The 23,220-nt window shown below is 54.9% G+C and overlaps 1 protein-coding gene across 3 annotated transcripts in view; it reads right to left on the reverse strand.

The window, feature by feature from the left end:
* The window catches only part of PDE2A (phosphodiesterase 2A), a 105,855-nt gene that overhangs the window by 53,686 nt on the left and 28,949 nt on the right, over positions 1 to 23,220 (reverse strand). Inside the window, exon 3 of one of the 3 annotated variants that reach the window (XM_078433121.2) lies at positions 12,091 to 12,152. The exons of the other annotated variants lie outside the window; for them this stretch is intronic. Coding sequence (XP_078289247.2) covers positions 12,091 to 12,152 — 62 coding nt within the window. The remainder of the gene's footprint in view (positions 1 to 12,090; positions 12,153 to 23,220) is intronic. 3 annotated transcript variants of the gene reach the window in all.

The raw sequence follows: 23,220 nt of genomic DNA on the forward strand, positions 1-23,220 counted from the left end.
TCTTGGGATTGTGTGCTTGTGAATCTGTGCAGGTCCTTTAGCGACCCAAAACCCTGAAAAGATGATGAGTCCCTACCCCTGACCTTATATTAATTTTATCTTGGGAAAAAAAAATTAAAATCGCTTTTGTGTGACTTTTCTGATGGCAAATTCTGTATATGCTCATCAAAACTAATCTTTTTTTGTGGTGCCTGGGTGGCTCAGTCAGGTGGCACCTGACTCTTGGTTTCTGCTCAGGTCATGATCTCATGGTTGGGAGTTCGAGCCCCACATTGGGCTCTGCGCTCAGAGCTGAGCCTGCTTGGGATTCTCTCCCTGTCTCTGCCCCTTCCCACCCCCCAAAATAAATAAATAAACTAAAAAAAAAAACTATTTTTTTCTTTCACTTTGTGGGCAGTTTCCACTTTGCCAGTGACCTAAGCAGGTGTGTGGCCTGCCTCTTAGTCGTCCGTCACGCACGTCCCTGTGGCCCAGTAGGTGACCACGGCAGACTATGCCCCGTGGGTCACTAGGAGAATGTCTGTGTGAAAGCACATGGATCTGTGATTCTGTGAGGGAGTGTGTGTGAGCATGACCGTGTGAGCACCCCTGTGTCCACGTCTGTGCCTGAGCCATCTGCGTGCACAGGTGACCGTCGTGGGCTGTGTCCATGCATGTGTGATGTGAGCCTGCATGTGCCAAGGGAGTGTGTGGCTGCTTTTGTCTCTGAATGAGTGTATGACTGAGAGGGTTGGTGTCTGCACAAGTGGGGGGTCTGATTCTCTGCTTCCGTGCACCCCCATCACTGCTTCCACCACTCATGCCAGACCAGGGCTCACATCCCTACCCTGATGCATGTCACCTGTGTGGCACTGGACAAGTCTTTTCCCCTTCCTGGGCTCAGTTTCCCCATCTATCGGATGGCACCTTCTCCCAGAGCTGCTGAGAGGACGGAAATGATACCATAAAAGCCTGCCTATGCTGGCTCCCAGCAGGGGGCGAGGCCACTTCTGCACAAGTCAGACAGGGGTGACCCCAACTCTCTGAGCAATTGCAGCCCTGAGGGGCGTGGAATGGTGGAGGAGGGCGGGCTGGGTTTCAGCATCACCCCACCTCTGTGCAAGGTACAAGGCATGAGGTGAGAGGCAGTGGCCCTGCAGGTGACTGAAAAATAGCAGCTCCCTTTCCTCAGCCCCTGCTCCAGGTGTGCAGCCTGGGACTAAAGGGTCTCTGACTCTGCGTGAGTGGGGTGGCCATGTTTCAGATGAGGCTCTGAGGACACCCACCCCCTTCTTCCCCTGGGGCTCTGTCCCCTTGACCAGCCCTCCAGCTCTGCCTCTCTAAAGCCCCAAAGGGAAGCCATGAGGGGACTGACTGGACCTGACCTGCAGACACCAGCTAGGCTGGCCAGATGCTCAGAGACACCCCCACCCTCAGTCCATCTCCCATTATTGGAGAGGGTGACTGAGACATGGAGATGGTCAGGGAACCTCCCAGGGACACAAGTGAACCCAGTCAGGCCAAGCTCCTGTCTCAAGATCTCTGTAGAACAGACACAGCTGGGGAGACCCAAGCTTTGGACTCTGTTGGCTACTGAATGGGGTCCAAGGGAGCAGGTGGGGGTCCTGAGAGACAGGCACAACTACACCTGGGCCCTTAGCTGCTGGTGTGGACCTCCTGCCCATCCCCACCCGGGTCCAGATCCCCTACTGGTGTGATTAAGCAAATTATAGGGTTTTTTCTTGAGAAAATTGCATCGGCCTAATTGAATGAGGCTGCAGGAGCCTGGGCTGGAGGCTGACAGTGGGTGAGGATGGCAGGAGCTGGGGGGGTGGGGGCAAGATGCAGGGGGCAAGCTGGCAACGCTAAGCAGGGGACAGAAGGAGCAAGGAAGGCGGGGGGGGGGAAGGAGGGCCGTGGGCACAGGAGGACAGGATACCACTCATTCAGCACACCCATTCTGCACACCCGGAAGTGTGGGAGCACTAGGTGCCTGGGCACAGGACATGACGAGTGGTGCTCCCCTAGAGACCACCAAGCGACTGCTTAGTGCCAGGTACTGCATTCATTTAAAAGTGCTGTTTCAATTTTTTAAATGTTTTTACTGATTTTTGAGACAGAGAGAGACAGAGCATGAGCAGGGGAGGGGCAGAGAGAGAGGGAGACACAGAATCCGAAGCAGGGTCCAGGCTCTGAGCTGTCAGCACAGAGCTCCACACGGGGCTCGAACTCACAGACTGTGAGATCATGACCTGAGCTCAAGTCAGACGCTCAACCGACTGAGCCACCCAGGCGCCCCCCCAACAGCTGTATTTTATATGTGAGGGGATTGAGGCTCAAGACATAAAATGACTTTTGCTAAAAGTCAGAGCCAGACAGGACTCTCTGACACCACAGCCCTTGCTCTTAACTGGTACCTGCTCTTCCTGCTGAACTGCTACCATCCTGCCCTGGGAAGCCTTCCTAGGGAGTTCAGAGAACGGAGGGGGCCTCATACCAACTCACACTTGGCCCAGACAGCATTTCGGTCCAGACAGGGCATTTCTCCTCATCTACACTATGATGTCTGTCCTGTCTCCGATGGTCAGCAGCTGAGGCTGGGCTGATCCCACATGGATTCCACACACCCCCATTGCCCACAGCACACTCATGACCCCTTTCACTCCCATGCAGTGTCCTGTTCTGTGTCACACTCATCACCCCAGGATGACACACAGAGACAGGATCACTGTCACTTGCACATGGCATGTCTCACATACTCAGTGATTCAGTCATTCCATGGTTTCTACGTTGTCACACATCACTGAGTGTCACAGGGCCACTCACAGTGAAACTATCACTGTACCCTCACTCAGGGTAGCCCATCCTCAGTGTCAGATACCATGTTCCCAATGCTCCACACTGTCACCCTCATATAGTGTCAAACACACACTTCCAAGCTGGCTCTATGTTGCACTGTCACATTTCAGCATCAACTAGGACCTTCTGACATTAAAAAAAAAATCCACCTTTGGTGAAATGACATCATGTCTGGGATTTGCTTTAAAATACTTCAGCAAAGGGGCGCCTGGGTGGCTCAGTCGGTAGGGCAGCTGACTTCAGCTCAGGTCATGATCTCGCGGTCTGTGAGTTCGAGCCCCACGTCGGGCTCTGTGCTGACAGCTCAGAGCCTGGAGCCTGTTTCAGATTCTGTGTCTCCCTCTCTCTGACCCTCCCCCGTTCATGCTCTGTCTCTCTCTGTCTCAAAAATAAATAAACGTTAAAAAAAAATAAAATACTTCAGCAAAGCAACCTATTGGATGAGAGAAAATATTTGCAAATCGTGTATCTGATTAGGGGGTAATATCCAGAATATATAAAGAAGTCCTACAACTCAACCACAAAATAAACAACCTGATTTAAAAATGGGCAAAGAACTTGAATAGACATTTTCTAAAGAAGACATACAAATGGTGAACAAGCACATGGAAAGATGTTTAACATCACGAATCATTAGGGAAATGCAAATCAAAACCACAGTAAGATATGACCTTTCCCCAGTCTTCCACCTGTTAGGATGGGAAAGAGAAAAGGAAGGAAGGGAGGGAGGGAGGGAGGGAGAGGAGCACCTGGGTGGCTCAGGTGGTTAAGTGTCTGACTCTTGACTGGTTTCAGCTCAGGTCATGATCTTGTGGTTCCTGAGTTTGAGCCCCACACGATGGACTCTGCTCTGCACTGACAGTGCAGAACCTGCTTGGGATTCTCTATCTCCCTTCTCTTCCCCTCCCCCACTCACACTCTATCTCTCTCTCAAAATAAATAAACATTTTTTAAAAAAGAAGAAAGAAAGAGGGGAAAGGAAAGGAAAGGAAAGGAAAGGAAAGGAAAGGAAAGGAAAGAAGTGTTGGGGAGGATGTGGGGAAATTAGAATACTGGTGCACTGTTGGTGGGAACATAAAATGGCATAGCTGTTGTGGAAAACAGTATGGTGGTTCCCAAAAATTAAAAATAAAGATTACCATATGATCCAACAATTCACTTCTGGGTATATATCTAAAAGAACTGAAAGCAGGATCTTGAAGAGATACTTGTATGCCCATGCTCACAGCAGCATTATTCACAATAGCCAAAAGTTGGAAGCAATGCAAGTGTCCATCAATAGATGAATGGATAAACAAAATGTGGCATATAAAAGCAATAGAATATTATTTAGCCTCAAAAGGGAAGGAAATGTTCATACAGCATGGATGAATCTTGAGGATATTATGTTGAGTGAAATACACCAGTCACAAAAAGATAAACACTGTATGATTCCACATATCGGAGGTACCTAGAGTAGCCAAACTCACAGACAGAAAGCAGAAAGATGGATTTCAAGAGCTGGGGGGATAGGGAGTTGTTTAAAGGGTAAAGGTTTCAGTTTTCAAAGTGCAAAAGATCTGGAGAATGGTTGCACATCAACGTGAACATACTTAACACTACTGAAGGATACGCTTAAAAATGGTTAAGATGGTAAATTTTATGGGGCTCCTGCATGGCTCAGTTGGTTGAGTGGCCGACTTCGGTTCAGCTCATGATCTCACGGTTCATGAGTTCGAGCTCCGTGCTGGGCTCCGTGCTGACAGCTCAGAGCCTGGAGCCTGCTTTGGATTCCGTGTCTCCCTCTCTCTCTGCCCCTTCCCTGCTCATGCTGTCTCTCTCTCTCTCTCTCTCTCTCTCTCTCTCTCTCAAACAAAACAAAACTCCAAAAACTTTATTAAAAATATAGTAAACTTTGTTATGTATATTTCAGAATAATTAAAAGCAAAAAAAAAATACTTCAGGAAAAAAAATGAAAAAAAAGGGGGGGTGGGGTGGGGAGGGGTAGATGTATTAAATGTGCCCAAATCTTGGTAACTGTTAGATTTGGGTGATGGGTATATGGCAAGTTTATTGTATTATTCTCCCCACTATTGTGTGTATTTCAAATATTCCATAATTTAAAAAGTTTACTTTCCCTTGACCTCACACCTTTTCCAGTGGCCACGCCCCTTCATATCCCTTAGAGCCAAAGGTCTCCAAAGTGTTGACGATGCTCCGTCTTCACCCCAGACTCAGCACCCCCCCAGGCCTGCTGGCTTCGGGCCCCACCCGGTCACTGACTTGGTTCCCGTCAGGCTGACTAATGCCTGGACCCAGTCCTGCACTGTCTCCCCTGGCTCACTCCTCACTCCACACTCCTCACTCCTCACTCCACACTCTCAGTATCCTCCACCTCCCTGGCCACTCCTCCTCTGTCTCCTTGGTGCTCCTCCTCACCTCCCAGGCCTCTAGCTGATGGAGTCTGCAGGTCTGGGGCCAGGGCTCAGTCCTCACCTCACTCTCCTTGAGCTCTCTCCCTAGGTCATCCTAGCCACACCTACTGCCCCCCAAATATATATCCCCAGCCTGGCCTCTGCTGCCCACTGGACACATTCATCTGGATGTTTGACTTCTGTCCAAAACAGATCTCTTAATTTCTTCCTCCTTGTCCTCTCTCATGCCCCTAACCTTGACCTCCCGCTATTCTTCACTCATCTCAGTAGCGACTCTACTATCCATTACTTGGTTCCTCAAACCAGAGACCGGAAGCCACGGTCCACTTCTCCCTCCAGCTCATCCTCTTATTCATCAGCAAGTTCTGTCATCGCAACCTCCCATCTATCTCCAAAGTTCATCCGTTTCTCTGCGATTCATCCGCATCCCCATAGCCCGGGCACCACTATCTCCTGCCTGGGTGGCTGCTGCGGCCTCCAGTTTGTCTGCTCACCTCCTCTCTGCCCCTCCAACTCACACTCCAACTGGCCCTCCCCCCCCCCCCCCCCCCCCCCCCGCCAAACACTACAGCTAGAGCAATCTCAAAATCATGCGTTAGACTGTGTCACTTCCCTGTCTGAACCCACCGGAGTCTTCCTGGGACTGTGTCATACACAGTGTCGTGTGGTCACGTCTCACATTATCACACATTCAGCCAACAGTGGACTTAGAGTCGCTTAGTGACACTTGATGTCACTCCATGTCACACCCTTGGTTACACACTCAGCCTCACTATAGCATACGCTTGGGGGACACACTTGGTTTCACAATTCAGTGTCAGACACTTGAGCCACAAGGACCACACCTGTTATTGCACAATGTCATTCATCTGTGTTTACATATTTGACCCTTATGGTGTCAGAGCCTCAGCGTCACAGACCTAGTATCACTTAGCGTCATACAATCAATATTACACAGTATCAAAGTGTGCTCGGTGCCACATACATGGTCTCACAGTCTTTGATCAGTGGTGTCACACATTTGGTATCCTTTGGTGTCACGCACTCAGTGTCACACTCAGTGACTCACTCACTGTCCACACGGTATCCCAAGATTCAGGTCACATGCTCGATAACACATAACGTCACAAGATCAGTGTCACATATTCAGTAGAATGCCCACTGCCCCACGATCAGCATCTCAGTGTCACCCTGGGTCCCATAAGCTTCCGCCCACCCCACCCCACTGGGCACAGTCGCCTGAGCTGCTGCCCCATGTCAAGGCTGTTTCCTGTTGTTGTGTTCAGAGTCCTTAGCCACTGCTTGTTCCTTCAAGGATTTCCTGTTGTCAGGGCCCCAGTCAGGCCTGGCCCAGCCTGGGACACACAGCCCAAAGCCCAAGGGCCACCCAGTGGGAACCCTGCGCCTCCTGCCCCCCCATCATTCTGGTTGGGCCCCGTGGGATATTCCCCCCATTCAATCAACCTGGATTCCCCACGTGCCTGGGCTCATGCCCTGTCCACTGAAAGGAGGTGGCCTCTGGGCCCTGCCCCACCCACTCCCAGGATGACCAGGAAGGGGACTCGAGGGCTGTCTGGAAGAGGCTGTCTACACTGGTCTATGAGGCTCAGTCTGAAGCTGCTGGGAGCCGGAAGAGAAGGACAGAAGGTGGAAGAGGAGGACAAAAGCTTAGGGGGTTAGAGAATCAGGGAAGCCTTCCCAGAGGAAGCCAGCTGAGAGCTGGCAAATATGAAGACAAGGAAGAAAATGCATCTGAGGTGGGGGCACCAGACAGGAGCAAACACTTGGAGGTAGGAACCAGGAAGAGACAGGGCTGCCAGAGACGAAGACAAGAACATGGGAGACAGGCAAATTATGCTGTGGGATTTGGAGAAAAACAGACTTCTCTGCTATCCTTCCCCCCCTCCCCCATTCCAGCATTTAGATTCTGGCTCCAAGAGGAGCCTCCGGGCACTCCCTTCCTGGCCCTGCCTTCGGCCCCCGGCCCCGCAGACTGCCCCCCATGGCTGCCAGGCCCCCTCACCTCCCTCCCGCCCCAGGCCAGCCTGCAGGAAGGACACAGGGAGGCCAGCACACGCTCCCCACACGGCCTGAGATAAATATTTCCCAGGAAACGGAACTTGTTCTCTCAGTGTTTACAGCCAAGGACCAGGCAGGGTGGTGGGGGAGGGGCCCGCCTGAGGAACCTTGTTCTGGGGCTCACAGCATCTACCCCCAACACCACCTCAGACCTGCTGCGTGCCTCTGAGCCAGTCTCTGCCTCTCTCTGAGCCTCCATTCCAAGCCTTCAAGGGGGCTGACCTCCCTGGGCCTTGGCCTGCCTAATGCCCAGCACAGTCTGAGCTTATGTCTTTTCTGGGTATAAATCCCTGGTACTTGATGCCTCCTCCTTTAGACTAAGCTTCTCGGATTGCAGGACCCATGCCTGCCCATCTCCACCTGGTCCTTGTTTGGGCGGGGGTGTGGACAAATGGATGGACAGACAGACGGACTGGGTGGCAGCTGAGACCACCTCCCTGGCCCCAAGTCCCTACACAGCCCAAGCCTGTGCGGTCCAACAGGTGGGCACAGGCAGATGGCAGGGCCTCGGGGCCCCTATAGAGGCCGGATGCTATGGCCAACTAGCTGCGGGCAGCTCCCTTGGGGCCATGGGGCATCACTGAGGCCACTTAATCCTGACGTGGAGAACCCAGGAGGAGGCTGGCACACCTGCCAGTTAGGAGCACTCACTCAAGAATTTTAAACAGGCCAGAAAGTGTTGCCTGCTGGAAAGCAGCCCTTCCAGCCGCATCCAGGTGCTCCCTGCCCATTGCCTGGGCTGCACTGACGTGCTGGGCCTTCTCTCACGGAGACCCAGGGCATCCTGCCCACACGGCCTGGCCCCAGCGGCTCCTTCTATGTGTGAAGACTTTCTCAGCTCCCACAGCAATCTTACCTTACAGGATCACCCCAGCTCCTGCCTAGCCCTATGCCTAGTCCTGCCTATCACTAGCCTGCCACACTGGGCCCATTTACTCACCATTGGTGGCCTCAGCCTCACCCCAGACTCTGGGACCACGCATTCCTCAGGCCAGGGCCCAGGGGCAGAGGGGTTTTTGGATCTGGTTTCTCAGCACCAAGCCAGCCTCCCACAGTCCCCTCTGGGGCTGAGTCTTTGTTTCAGGCTCTCCATCTGCTTGTTCCCAGTCCTGGGCTGGACCTTGTTGTCCTCATGTAGTTTTCTCAAAAGCTGGCCACATGGACCTCTCCGACTATCTAGCTGATCTTTGGCTTCATCAGTCCACGGCCTTGACCCGCCCCATCCTTCACAGTTCCAAGGCCACCTCCTCCAGAAAGTCTCCAAGACTCTCCCCAATCCAGCAATTGCCCTTTCTTGGAACTCCTCCAACACTTCACACAGCCATTCTCCTTTAATCAAGAAACATTAATTGGGCACCTACTATGTACGAGGCCTTGCCAGGTCCCATGCGGGCTCAGGAGAGACAAAGGAGACTCAGCCTTGGTTCCTATCCCCCATGTGTTTACAACTAGGTGGGAAAGGATATGCAACCACATGGGCTAACAAGTTACCCAACTAGAGCTCAGGGAAGCTTGGGAGCTGTGAGTGCCCAGGAAAGAGGGGAGACTGACTTGACCTGAGTGGAGGGAGCAATCTGGGAGGACTCTACAGAAGAGGTGACCTCTAACCTGAGGCTTAAAAAGGGAGTAGGCAGAGAAAAAAGGGAAAAGCATTCCAGAGAAAGGGGTCGGTGCAAACAAAGGCAGGGAGGCCAGGAAGAGCTGGTGTCCTGGGGAGTAATAAGCACTGCCAAGTCCGGGAGCAAGGGGTAGCCCTGAGGGGGCCCAGCAGGCAGGGCCGACAATGCCAAGGGGTGTGGCCTCTATTTATCCCATGAGCAGCGACAGAGGAGCCAGTGCTGGGCAGAGCATTAGCGTGCTTAGTGGGGATACCTGCGCCATTGTCTACGTCTGCCTCTCCCCCAGCCTCTGCCCTAGCTACTGCTCCCAAGATCCATCTGGGCCCCGAGAACCAGCACAGAGAGGGCATGGAACCAACGCGCTCAGTTCACTACTTGAACTGCCTCCACCCCAACATCCAGACAGCAATGGCCCTGGCCCTGAAGGAGGATTCCAGGCTGAGTGTGAAGAGCCCTCCCCCAAGCTGGCGGGTTGGCACAGGAGCCAGGGAGCCATCCCAAGAGGGTGTGCTGAACAGATGCCCGCCATAGGGATGGGTGCTGGCAGCCCTGCTCCCCTGGCTGTCAAGCTGCCAGTGCCAGGAGAACGTGCCGTGCCCACAGAACCTCCATTAACCCTGGCCCAGCCCCAAGGTGCACCCTGTCAGCCTAGGCCTGGCTCCAAGGATCTCACCCTTGTGGGAAGCAGGGAGGGAGCCAGCTCCCTCTAAGGACCTGCTGTGGGCCAGGCCCGGGCCAGGCAGCTCACACATACTTTGTAACATGCCCTAGCAGCTCTGCTGTGATTACGTCCAATAATGATGGATCTTCTTATCCCCTTTGACAGGTGAAGAAACTGATGCTCAGGCTGGTTAAGGGACTGGCCCAAGCTCACACTCTTAGAAAGCAGTGAAACTGGGACTTGGACACATGCCCATCTGACCCATAGTCAGTCTGCTAGATGAGGCCTTGTCTCTAGCTTCCACCCTGGCAGGGGGAGGGGGGGTCCTTCTCAGTCACCCCATCCCTCTTCCCTCTTTCCGCCCCGCTGTCCCTGTAGTATGACCATATCCTAGGGTCCCTGCTCTCTCTGGTCCTGTCCTTTTTATGTTGGGGAGTGCCTGGCACTCTCTCCCAGCAGAGCTGAGCATGGGCCTAGGCACTTGGGATGGGGTGCTAACTAAGCCCAGAGATAGAGTAGGCTCTGCCCAGAGGCCAGGCAGACAGCTGCCATCTTCAGGGTGGATGTGAGGCTGGGGGACAGGCCAGAGCTGAGAGCTGAGGGGCTCACAGCCTAAGACCCTCCCTCTGAGGGAGGAGGCAGCAGGACCCAGACAAAGGAAACGGGGAGACAGAACAGAAGCAAAGGGATCCAATGGGTATGATCGGGAGAGGCCTCCTGCTGGGGCTCGGTGGAGCTAGACAGGAGGGGCAGGACTTGCACTTGTAGGGAACTGGGCCCAGGCCTAGGCAAAGAAGGTGGTACACAGAGGTATATATAAATGAGGAGCCTGGGACTGGCTCCTTCCCCTGGGGCCTAGCTCCCAGCACCAAGGCGGGTCTCAGCTTCTCCAAAGCCGTGTCCCCCCATGGCTTCCTGGGAGGATGACAAATCCAGGCTTTCCTGGCAGGTGGCGGTGGCTGCCGAGACACTGCTGGCTCCCAGGAACACCATCTGTCCCAGCTCTGGGTGGGGGGAGCCCCTGCCCCATGGGGAATGCCATGATCATAAATAAATTAATAATGACTTTCTGGGTGCCCCCTCCTCTCTCCCTTTCCCAACTCCCGGCTGTAGGGACATTCTCAGGGCTTGGCCCCCACGTCCCGGCAGTGAGTCCATGCTGAGCCCTGCTGTGCGCCAGGCCATGTGTGAGCGTCTTCTTTCCCATGTTACCGGAGGGCAGGGAGAGAGCAAGTGGCGGGCATGAGACGCATCTGGGATCCACACTCAGATCTGCCCCATTTGCTCACTGTGTGACCTCACTGGGCCTCAGCTTCCTCAAAGGAGAATAATAACAGCTGCTGTTTCACTGGGGGGTCATGAGGATTGAACAAGGAAGTGTGTCTAATTCTTCTGACACAGAGGAGGCTCCCCTTTCTCTCAGCCGGGCCTGGGTACAAGAGAAGGCTCATGCTGGTCTTGCTGCTCGGTCTGACGTTACACACAACCTTCCTCTGTGCCACTCCACCCAGTCTGCAGCCCACCCCATTTCTGCTGCTCAAGGCCCCTCTGAGCGCTGAATACTGCGAGGCACCCCAAAGGCATGGCCGGGGTGTGGATGGCATCCCTCACATCAAAGGAAATGCACTCACCGGGCCCTCACCAGGCACCCTTTGGAAGGAGGTGGGAGACTCAGGAATGAAAGAGGCACAGTCCCCAGGCTAAGGAGCTCACAGTTCAAGGGGGGAAGACCTACAGAGTCACATAATGGAGAAAATAGAGTGCTAATGGCACAGACACCAGAATGCCCCCGTCTGACTAGGCAGGAGAGCTCAGAGGAGGGAGCATGAGGGGCAGGGAGGGCTTCCTGGAGGAGGGGAGGCTAGAGCTGAGCCCAGAAAGATTTGGGAAGCTGAGGGAGAAGAGAGTGGCAGGAGTGGTTCTGGGGAGGCAGGACGGATAAACGGGGGACTGTAGCCTGGTGGGGACTGCAGAGGGAGCAGGAGGATGGGAAGCATCGATTTTTGAGCAGAAAAGTGACAAATTCAGGTATGCGTGTTAGAAAGAGCCTCCTGGCAGCCACATGGAGAGTGGGGCAACTGAAAGCAGTGAGCCAGTGAGCCGTGCAGGGGAAAGATGACCAGTGCCGGACTGGGGCAGGCAGCAGGAGTGGAGAGGACGAGGGGAATTCAGAAAACACCTAGGGCAGAAAATCAACAGGGAATCATTGGGTGAGGGTGGGGAGGCCTAGGGAGGAGTCTGAAATGATTCCCCGGTGACTTGGGAGGAGTATGAATCCTCAATGGGAGAGGACCCCAGGCAGGAATAGGGCAAGGAAGGTGATCTTGGTGTGGGGTGACCCTAGGCTGGTGGGGGCAGGGGTGGGATTCGGCTCCAGCCTCCCAGTCCTCCCAGGGGTGGGGACAATGCTCAGACTGACCCCCAGTCTGTGCCCCCACCCCTCCAAGCCCACCCACGCCTCCCTCCACTGAGCTCTCACCTCCAGTCCGGCATCTCTACTCTCTGGGGGGACTGGCTTCTGTGCAAGTAGGTCCCAGCCGGCTGCAGAGACAAGAAGGCCAGGGGCTGAGGCTTGCCAGGCCTTCTCCCCTTCTTCCCAGCCTACCCCCGCCCACCCAGTCCCCAGCAGGCCCAGGGCTTCCTCTTCCCCACAAGTGGCCCCCTCCAGGAAGCCTCGCGTGATTTCACCCTGCTCTCCCCTCACCCTCCCTTCTTACTCCCTACTTCAGGTGGACACCACTTCTCTGGGAACAGAGTCGAGCTCTTTTGTTCAACCAGGACCTCCTCAGGAGGGGAACAACCACATTTTTACCCTTTCTGATGCCTTCTCCACTTCCGCTTCTCTCCAGGAAACTTCACTACCCTTCTCTAATCCTCAGTTTCCCCATCTGCAAAATGGGGTTTGTCCTATCTAGCTCACACAGCCACGGGGTCGGGCTCCCAGCTGGTGCCCCAACCCTGGCCTGGTGCTCAGTCATCTGGGCTCTAGTCAGACCCCACAGCGCCTCATAATGCTGGCAGACACCAGGGAGCTGCTCAGCTCACTCATTCTCCAGGAGCCTACCACCCAGGTGGCCTCCAGAAACCCCAGCCTCTCGAAGGCACTGCCCAGGGGCTGGCTGCCCCTCCCCACCCCCACCCGACAAGCACACCCAAGCATTGGACAGGCACAGGCGGCGGGATATTCTGAGCCTGGCTTCCTTCCAGTCAGCTGCTGGCCGCCATGCCAGCCTGGCGCGGGCGCAGGGGCTGATTTGATTTGGCAGCTTTGGAAGCGTGTGGTGGGGACGGGAGGGGGAGAGGGATGAGACACCCATCTCTGCTAGGAAATAAACAGCCTTGGGCGCTCAGCGAGCTGGGGGGAGGGCACAGTCTGGCATTGGTGGGGGGGTTCTGCGTCTCCTGCCTGGTGGTCCCCTCTTCTCATCCAGGTTCTGGATGCCTGCCCATGACTGTTGGAATTTATGGCTTTCCTTGGGTCACCATAGGGGTGACAGGAGCTTCACCTGGTATGTGGATACTTGTGGTGTGGCTGTGGCAGGGTGTCTGTTTGTCCCACATGTCCCCGTGTCCTATGGGATCTCCCGACTCAGCCATGCCTGAGTGTCGCCCAGGAAGACTGGGTCTGCGTGTGGAGCGGTGGTCTAGATGTGGCCATCTCCACGGGTGACTATGGTCCGCACGGACTGACTGCAGCCCAGGGTGTGACGAGGTCACCCATGTGTGCGAGTCTACTGTAGGGCATTGGTCCCGGCCTGTTCCTTCCCTCTGTGCGATGACCCTGCTAACCCGGCCATGTCCGGCAGAGGAAATGACAAGGGCTGAGCTAAATACCTCACCCCAAGCCCATCCCTTTTGTCCACAGGCCTCAGCCTTCTTTTCCACCCAGGCCTCCGATGGTCCACCCAACTCTCTCTCCCTCCCGTGACAGGAGGCAGTGCTAGTTATGATTCTCCAAATACCCTCCCGCCTCTCTACCCCTCCCTGGAGAGGCCCCTGCTCTCTGGCTCCCCAGCACCAGCTGCCAGCATGGGGAAGGTAGGCTGGAAAAGGGGAGTCTCAGCAAGGCATTCACAGCTCCCCCATAATCCCACCCAGCCGCAGTGTTTACCACACCCCTGCCTACCCCCCAGGCAGGGAGGTCCAGCTCACCCCTCCTGGGAGTCTGCAGCACCCATTATTATGCTGCTGACACCCTGGGGACCTGGGCTTCACAACCTCCAGTTAGAGAACTGCTGAGTGGGATCGTGGTTATGATTCTCTGACCTCTACGCTGACAGGTCAAGGCTGTGGGGTCAGACGAGGACCCTAGTCCTAAGAGTCGTGCCCCAGACACCAGCCAGGAGGTTAGGGTAGGGTGGAGCCTGCTTTGGGGAAGACACAATGTCTCATCTGTCACGGCCTCCTCATTGTCCCACTGTCCTCTGGGGACCTCAAGGCTCTCCCCACCCAGCCACAGGAAGCTGAGCCCCTCTTGGAGACAGAAGGAAGGGACACTGAAGGAGGGGCTTTAGGACTAGGAGGAGACTCACCCATGACCTTGGGATCACAGTGGAGGAACCTAGGATCGTAGAACCCAGCTGTCATAAAGAGGCTAGTGAGATGGAGACAATATGCAGAGAGGTCCTGGAGGGCTTCCTAGAGGAGGTGTGTGGTGCCTCACAAGAAGAGAACACCAGGTTCCAGAACAGCCTCCTAACTATGAGATATAGGTTTTCACCTGGGACTTATATGTTCTCATGTATGCATTTGCATGTGTCTGTGTGTCCGTGTGGGCATGGGTGTCATCCCAGTCACAGAGTCCTGAGCTCCAGTCTATGTCCCGAGGGAAGGTTCTGCCAAAGGTAGGGGTCAGCTAGGCGGCAGGCACAGTGGCAGACAAGACAGTAGTCTGAGTAAAGAAGAGGGCTAACAACTCAGGGCTGAAAGAGAAGCCCGTTGTGGGTCATGACCTCAGTTCACACCCTAGCCGCCTGACACCGAGGGCAGTGTGCTTCCGTGACGTGGGCCCAGCATAGGACCTTCCCTCTCTGAGCTACTTTCCTCTTCTGAAGAATAAAAGCATGGGACTCGATCTCCTAGGGCCCGTCCAAGTCTAATGATCTTTGGAGGGAGGCTGACACACACACGCAGCCAGCCAGAGATGGAGACTTGCAGGGTGGGGAGAGAGCCCGAGTGAAGGGGCAGGAGAGCCCAGGAGGCTCACTGTGGGTCGGGTGGCTGGGGACCCTATCCTCAGGGCCAAGACAGGATGCGGTAGACAATGGAACCTTGGGGATGACAGGGAGCAGCTGCCGCCACCCTACCTGCCTTCTGGCCTGTGGGAGGAGAAAGATGGAGGAGTGATCGACAAGGGCTCTTCCCCCTAACAGGAGTCCTGCCTCAGCTCCTGTTCCCCAGGTGTTACAGGGGAAAGGGGGAAGCTGCAGACAATGGGGAGCACCCAGGACTGGGACTCAGGAAGCTGGGTTTCAGGTCCTGCTCTGCTGTGCGACCTGGGCCAGCTCCTGGTCTCCCTCACCTGATCTTTGAGCCCACCATGCTGGGACTCCTGCAGCGGCACCAGGCTTCTGAGGAACCCAGTCGGAGCGAGCTCTCTAGAGGACAAAGATACTTCTCTCCTGCCTAGGGGATCCCCCCCACCCAACTCTGGCACAGGTGCTGAGACAAGTGCAGAAGCCAAGAGGCAGCAAGCCGCCCGGCCTGTGCCACAAGGGAGCACCCACCGGTCATCCATCTCCAGGCGACTTGGCCTTGGACCTCCCTTCCTTAAGCTCTTCTCACAGCCACCTCCAGGGCACAAGCAGGGTCCTCCCTCCTTGGCCTGTGCTCAAGAGGTGCTGATGGGTCACCAGCCAATGCCCACACTGCTCCTCTGGCTGCCCTGCCCTCTGCCCCAGTCGGAGGCCCTTTGTACTTGGGGCCCTCACAAGCAAGTGTTCGTGCATTTCCACGTCTGTGTCCAGGAAGTGTTCATGTCCTGTTTTCCCCCTCAGGCCAGGGTTGGTGGGGAAGGGGGGTAGGTGGTAAGCAGGCCTCTCTTTCCTCCTCTGTCGACATTTCTGCCCAGAGACTTTAGTGGCTGGGAGGAAAGGGCACTCCTCTCTCTGCTATAATCCGAAATAGTTGAAGGATGGAGGCAGGGGGATGAAGGAAATGACCCCTTATCCTGCAAGCTTAGGGAGTGGCAGATCTCACACGTGCACAGACATCACTTCTGTTGGGGCAGGAGAATCTGCCCATGTGACCCAGGTGGAGAGGGGTCTGGGTCCCCCAACACCGGCTCAGCCCTCCTCCCCTCTCACTGGGGGTGGGGCCACCCTCCATCCTGAGCTGTCTCCGTTGCTTCTCCTTATGTTTTTAATAACCTAACATCGACATTAACAAGGAAGGTGGTTGCAGCTCTTCCCAGCAGCCCCATTTAGAATCATTGAATCATCAAATCATCAAATCCTAGAATCCTGGATTCACAGAATGCCCGCCTATTTGGCTCCTGGAGTCTCAGCAACTTCAAGTTGCAGAATGTCGGAATCGCACAACCCAGCTTGCACACGGCTCTGTCTGGAAGCTAAGAGTCATGGAAGGCTAGAAGCCCACGAACTGACACTGCCGGATTCTTAGAGTCATGCATCCCTAGAGCTGGTGCTCTTACACTCCTTGGAGATACTACCCCTACTTCCTTCTTCCCGCCCCCCGCCCCCGCCCGCCGTGAGAAAACGCAGCCCAGAAAATGGCCTCGTGCAAGATGACCGGAGAGTGCAAGCCAAGCAATGCCCACCCCTGAGATGGCAAAACGGGACCACAACATTCGGGTGTTCCAGAAATGGTGTCACTTTTACATTAGGAAATAGCTGTGTTTATGCTGGAGTGGGGCCGCTCTGTGAGTTTTGCTCACTTCCCCTCATGCCCCCTCCTGGCCCTCCCCCAGTCCTCCTGTGCCCCCACACCACCCCCACTGAGCACTGTAGCTGAGTATCTCTCAGCCCCCTCACCCTCCTCCAATCTGGGTGCAACTCTCTCGCCCATCCCTCCTCTAGGTCTACACCTGGGCCCCCTAAATAAAGACAACCACAGATGGGGCCAACTCCCTCAGGGTGGAGGACAGGAAAAGCAAAAGGCCTGCCACCTGAAGCTAACAGCCAGAGGGCGGGCTCCCCAGAGGAGGTGCCTTGAACTCAAGACTGGAAGCCTGGGGGGAGGGGGGGGGAGAGAAGGGGGGGGCTGTTGGCCACCCCTGAGGCAGCAGCAGCTTCAGGGGAGTCTGATCTGAAGTGGAGGGAAGCAAATGAGACCTACATTTGATATTAGAACCATCAAGTATGTTTAGCATTTTCATAAATTTACATTTTAACTCATTTTGGAATGTGCTCATACAGTTTTGGATTTGAATTTTATTAAATATTACGTTTCACAGATTGTTTTAATTTTTGAATTCTGAACACTCTTTGCCCAGGGCAGTTCCCGAGTCCCCACACTCCTGGAGAGGATACTGCAGCTCTGAGTGGGGGCCAGGTCTCCTGGTCTCTGCTTAGCCTCCAAGCTCCTGACCTGGGAGACCTTCCTGAGACCTTTCAGTCCTTAGAGGACCCTGACACAGGCCCAGACATCTGCCCTCATGCCCAGTCTTCCCTCAGGAGCCCAACCAGACACGCAGGGAGGTGCTCCCTCTCTTTCTACCTCCATAGCTGAGCGGCTCCCTCTTCACCCCTCGAAGGTCTGTCTCCTCCCCTCCATCCTGACCATCTTCCTGCCCGTGCCTCCTCGCCCTTCTCTGGACCACACTGAACCAGCCTCCAGCAAGGCCAGCCCAGCCTCCTGCCGCACCCCTTCCGTGTGCTCTCCAGCCATGGCCCAGGTTTCCTAATAAGCAGGTCTGAGCAGTCCCTGCCCTGCTTTCAACTCCCCACCTAGTGCCCAGTTCCTTCTGGGAAAAGTCCACAAATCCCTTCACTTGGGAGTCCTGCACAATTTGGCCCCTGCAGACATCACCAGCCTTGTCACCAGCTTCACACACACACACACACACACACACACACACACACACACACACCAGATCCCACCCTAGGACTCGGCCACCCTGGCAGTCCAGGATCCAGCTACACAGAACTACAGAACCACACTTCCTTCCCTCTGTCTGTCACCAGCAAGGCTTCACGTGTGCCATTCACTCCTTCTCTGTGTCCAGAACTTTCTCCTAGTTCATCCCTTAACTCTCAGATTAGATACATTTCCTCCTGGAAGCTCCCCGACTTGCCCCTCCCTCCTACTCTGGGCTGAATCAGGGGTTGCTGCTCTGTCCCACCATGGCCTCCTACTTTCTCTCCAGCACTGCCCTCACCACACCACCTACCAGCATCAGTCTTTGTGCCTCCTCCCCGACCCCATCACCTGGCTGCCATCAGCCCTCGTACCTAGGTGTGTTTACCTGCCATGGGGCAGACACGTTGCTGCTCAGACATGGGGCAGTGTGTGGCAGAGCTTTAAAGTCCACACTGTGCTCACTTCTACCTCCCCTCTCTGTGGGACACATAGTAGGTACTCACTAAATGTCCACCTAGGAAGGCCTGGCAGTATATAGTGTGTGGCATGGACAGGCAGGCCGGGGTGCTTAGGATAAGTGAGAGTCCCTGGGTTGGGCTGGGGACTTCTTGGAGGAGGCATCCGGGAGGATCCTCCAAGTGTCAGTCTTTTTTTTTTTTTTTAATTTTTTAACATTTATTCATTTTTTAGATACAGAGAGACAGAGCATGAGCAGGGGAGGGGCAGAGAGAGAGGGAGACAAGGAATCCAAAGCAGGCTCCAGGCTCTGAGTTGTCAGCACAGAGCCCGATATGGGGCTTGAACTGATGGACTGTGAGATCATGACCTGAGCCAAAGTTGGAAGCTTAACCGACTGAGCCACCTAGGCACCCCTTTAAAGTGTCAGTCTTTTTTTTTAAATTTTTTTAATGTTTATTCATTTTTTAGAGACAGAGAGAGACAGAGCATGAGTGGGGAGGGGCAGAGAGAGAGGGAGACACAGAATCTGAAACAGGCTCCAGGCTCTGAGCTGTCAGCACAGAGCCCGACGCGGGGCTCGAACTCAAGAACTGTGAGATCATGACCTGAGCTGAAGTCAGACACTCAACCGACTGAGCCACCCAGGCGCCCCGAAAGTGTCAGTCTTAAGACAACAATTGAGGACAGGCCACGGGAAGTCCCCAGCCCAGACTTAGGGCCATCAGAGTGGGAGCGAAGTCTGCAGTGAGGGAGATGAAGCAGCCAGGGTCCAGGCCAGGGTTGCTGGAGGGCCTACAGGTGCATTCAGAGAAGGCTTCCAGGAGGAGGGGCTGCTTCTGGCTGGTCTGGGGCAGGGAAGAAGGTGGAGATGAATCAAGTTGGAGAAAGTGGTGAGACAGAGATGTTGTTCAGAAAGCTCTGTCTCTTCTTGTCCTTTAGCCCTGAGAGGAAAAGGATGCGGGAGGCGGATGGGCAGGAGGAGCGAGGAAGGCTGGGGCAGAATGGAGATAACATCCGTGCTGACACCAGGGCCGGGGTGGGTATGGATGGCTGGGGCTGGCAGGGAGCATGTCCCCAGCTGTGGCTGGGAAACGTTTCCTGTCTCCTTGCCAGGGGGGTCATTAATAATCGTTCACCCGCCACAGGCAGCACGGAGGCCAGCCAGGGAGCTGCATGGTGCTGGGGCTGGAGTCCAGCCTGCTGACCAGTAGAGCTGCTTTCTGGGAAATAGAAAATTGCTGTGTTCTGTCACCTTGCTGTGAAACCTGGACAAATCACCTGACCTCTCTGGTCTCTGAGAACACTGGCAATAGGAGGGTCTAAGAAGGAGACTTCCTAAAATCCCCTCCCTGCTCTGGGCCTCGGTTTTTCTGGACGGCACATGGGCTGCCAACCCCACAAGGGTATATGGACATCTGATGATCGATGTGGCCATCTGGACTGTGCCGAGCCCAGCTCAGGACACGCGGGATGGGCAGACCTGGCCCAGCTTCTGAAGAGCTCGCATTCCGGTGAGCCCAACACCATGGGGTGCACACCTGGAGCCTCACAGAATCAAGTGTACATCAGGCCGGGGTAACACAGGAGGGAGGGTCATGTGCCCGGGGCCTAAGGGGCCGACAGTGTGGCCGAGCTGGGAAGATGGGTTTTCTCAGGCAAAGGACACGGGAGCCCCAGGAAGCCTGTTTGGTCACTGCTGTGACCCCAGCACTTAAGTGCCTGCCTAGTGTGTAGCAGGTGCACAATAAATGCTTTAGACAAGTGAATGAGTCAATCTGTTAGATGAGACTTCTCTGAAAGGAGGTTGGAATCTGGAAAGAGCTGCCTAAAAGATGATGATGACGATGACGATCATTCTGGCCAAAGACAAGGGGAAGGGAAGAGGTGATGTGAAAGCTCGAGAAGGCTGGAGGCCCAGGGATGGCCATCCAAGGCTAGACAGTATTTCTTGGGAAGGATCAAATGCCGTCAAGATGTGTTTTTGAATTTTCCAGTTGAGAATTTTCCAGTTGAATTTTCCAGTTGAGAATCTTCCTCAGCCCCAGGCCACATTGCTCTGCCTACTCAACACCCCCATCAAGGCCCAGCTTATTAAGCCCACTCACCGCAGAGAACCTTTTGGAGGGTGATGCTGGGGCGCTGCCCAGCCACCTCCCCTGACTGACTCTGGTAGTCTCTGTGCTTCCAACTGCCAGGAGCCCTGGCCTTTCATCCTCTCAAATACCTGTCAGCAGGCTGCCCACTAAGGTTCCCCCGTTGCTTTCTCTGGAGGGTGTGACCTGGGTCCTCCTCCTGACTGGCATCTCCCCTATCAGACTAGAGAGTCCCCAAAGTGTCACCACGCTTCCTTTCTCAGATAAGGGTCTCTGTGAGGGCAGGGACTCTTCCTCCTGTCAGATGGGAGGTCAACAAAAGGAGATACATTGAGGCCTTCCTGGTTGACCCCCAGCCCAGTAGGGACACTCCCTGAGGGCCACACAGAGAAGGGAAGAGGGACAGGCTGGCAGGCAGAAGAGGGCCCCTGACTGCTCAGCATCCTGGAGACACGTGTGCCAGAAGGGGTACTGGGCCACCCATGGGACTAATCCCTCATGGTGGCAAACTCACCCAGAAACCATTCCTGACCCAAGCCCGCTCTTTTTTTATTTTTTTATTATGTTTTTAATGTTTATTTATTTTTGAGAGAGAGAGACAGAGACAGAGTGCAAGCAGGGGAGGGGCAGAGAGAGAGAGACACACACATAGAATCAGAAGCAGGCTCCAGGCTCCGAGCTGTCAGCCCAGAGCCCGACACGGGGCTTTAACCCACGAACTGTGAGATCACGACCTGTGTCAAAGTCAGATTCTTAACCGACGGAGCCACTCAGACGCCCCTCAAGCCTGCTCTTGAGCCAAGAAGGCACCACTGGGGATGCCACCCGGGCCTCACGGCCTGTGCCTGAACCCCTCCCCGCTGTGGAGCATTGTGAGGTGGTAGTAAACACAGTGACCCTGCAACACGTGCATCCTCTCCCCGCCCTCCTCATATCCCAGCCCAAAACACGACACAGACCAAGAGGAAAAGAACAAAGGTTCCCAGACCACAACATCACCCGCCGCCTGCCTGTCCAGCGCCTGCTCAGCCGGAAACCCAAGACAAAGGCCTTGGTCAAAGTGAGGAGGATGAAGGGCAAAGGGTAGAGGCAGCTTAGCTTGGGGTGGGCCATGAGAGGACGTCACTGGGCATCTCTGGGGACCTAACTGGGAGGGGAGCAAGGACAAGATGGCAGCCAAGCCCTCCCTGCACACACACGCACACCCTTCCACGAACATTTATGGGACACCTGCTGTATCCCCCATGCCCCAAACATTGACTGCCTCGTCCCTCACCCCACACACCGTGTGCACACACTTCCTTACCCCTGCAGAACATTCCACAGCCCTTAACACTGCCTCACCCCACACACACATCGCTAGCTCACTGGACACCCTTTCCACACTCCTCACCACACACCACACATAAACAGCTCACAGGGAGAAAAGATCACATAATCCACGCGTCACACTGAAAAGTCACACAGCTCACACACCCACACCTCACACCACACTCACACTCAACCTCCCACCATGCACCTCACACACCCCACACTCACCTCCCCAACCACAGGCACACACACACGTCCAATTAAATTCAACACACACACCATCTAGACGAGACACACCCTGCATAGATAATGTGCACGCCTAATGTCACATGTTTGTGGCCACACACAGCCCCTCGGCATACACAATCCTGCCTGCACATTGCCTCCTCCCCCCCATGTGCATGTGGGTGTGCGCGCGCACGCACACACACACACACACACACACACACACACACACACAGAGTCAACCTTGCCTGGGACTCCTCGGCCCTGGCTGCTGCACTCTCCCCTACCCAGAGTTGCACAAACAGCCATCACACGGACATATGATGCTCAAACACCAACACACAGGTCCTAATACATTTCCCAAGCAAGCCTAGGATGTACCACAGAGAGTCTAAGCCACCTAGGCTGCGAACACACTCGGGCACACACAACGCCCCCACCCCACTCCCCTCCACCACGACGTCCAATGAAACCCCTTCATCAGGCCCCCACAGTGGCTCTTCTGGGATACACACAAGAGCCAATAACATACGCAACCACACACGCAATCCCCCAGGCAGGCTGCCCCTACAACAACTCCACCCCAGGGAGACAGACACACCACATACACACATGTCCCCTACACATACAACACTCATGCACACGGCACCACTCCCCACTCACAACACAAACATCCTAGCCATGCACCGCATGCAATGACACACACTCACAATCTTCACACTCACCATAAGCCCCCACAACCCCCCCCCCCAAATAATCCCCCTGGTGGTGCCACACACAATATTACATGACACATCACACATGATCACGCACAAGGCACACCCAACACATGCAACGTGGGCCATCCTACACAAATACATACATCTCAGACTCACCCAGTCCTGGAACCCTCCCACCACAGGTAACTGACACCAGATTGCAGTCTACTCCCCTCTCTCCAATCCCACACCCCCAGCTGCTCCCAGTCAAGACCAGGACAGTGGGGATGGGGGGTTTACAAGTTATGAACCCCAGTGCCACTGCACAATCCCCACCCACCTTAGATCCCTGGGCACCACCCAAAGGCTGTACCCTCCATGTTTAGCCCCTTCTACGAGCGCCCACACCATGCCATGCCTGACAACATGGGGCAGGTGGAGGTCCTGCAGACACCAGCCCAGCACTCTGAGCCTGCCCCTTCCTCACTGGAAAGCAGAGGCAGATATAGGGGGAGGGGATGATCACAGAGTGAGACCCTAGAACAAAGACAGAGACCTAGAGAAATAGAGGGGACAAACTGAGAAGATGAAAAGGGCAGAGGGGACCAAGAAAGAGAAATGGAGGGGCAGAGAGAGAGGAGGCCCAGAAGGACTCGGAGAAGCCAGGGGAGAAACCAGAGAATAAAGTGGGACTACCACACCTGGAGAGAAACAAGAGGAGAGGGTGAGACTCCTAAGAGACTAGGGGACCTCCTATACAGAAGGGAGGGAGGGAAGGAAAGC

Source organism: Panthera onca, chromosome D1 (genome assembly GCF_046562875.1).
Source record: "Panthera onca isolate mPanOnc1 chromosome D1, mPanOnc1 haplotype 2, whole genome shotgun sequence".
NCBI lineage: Eukaryota > Metazoa > Chordata > Mammalia > Carnivora > Felidae > Panthera > Panthera onca.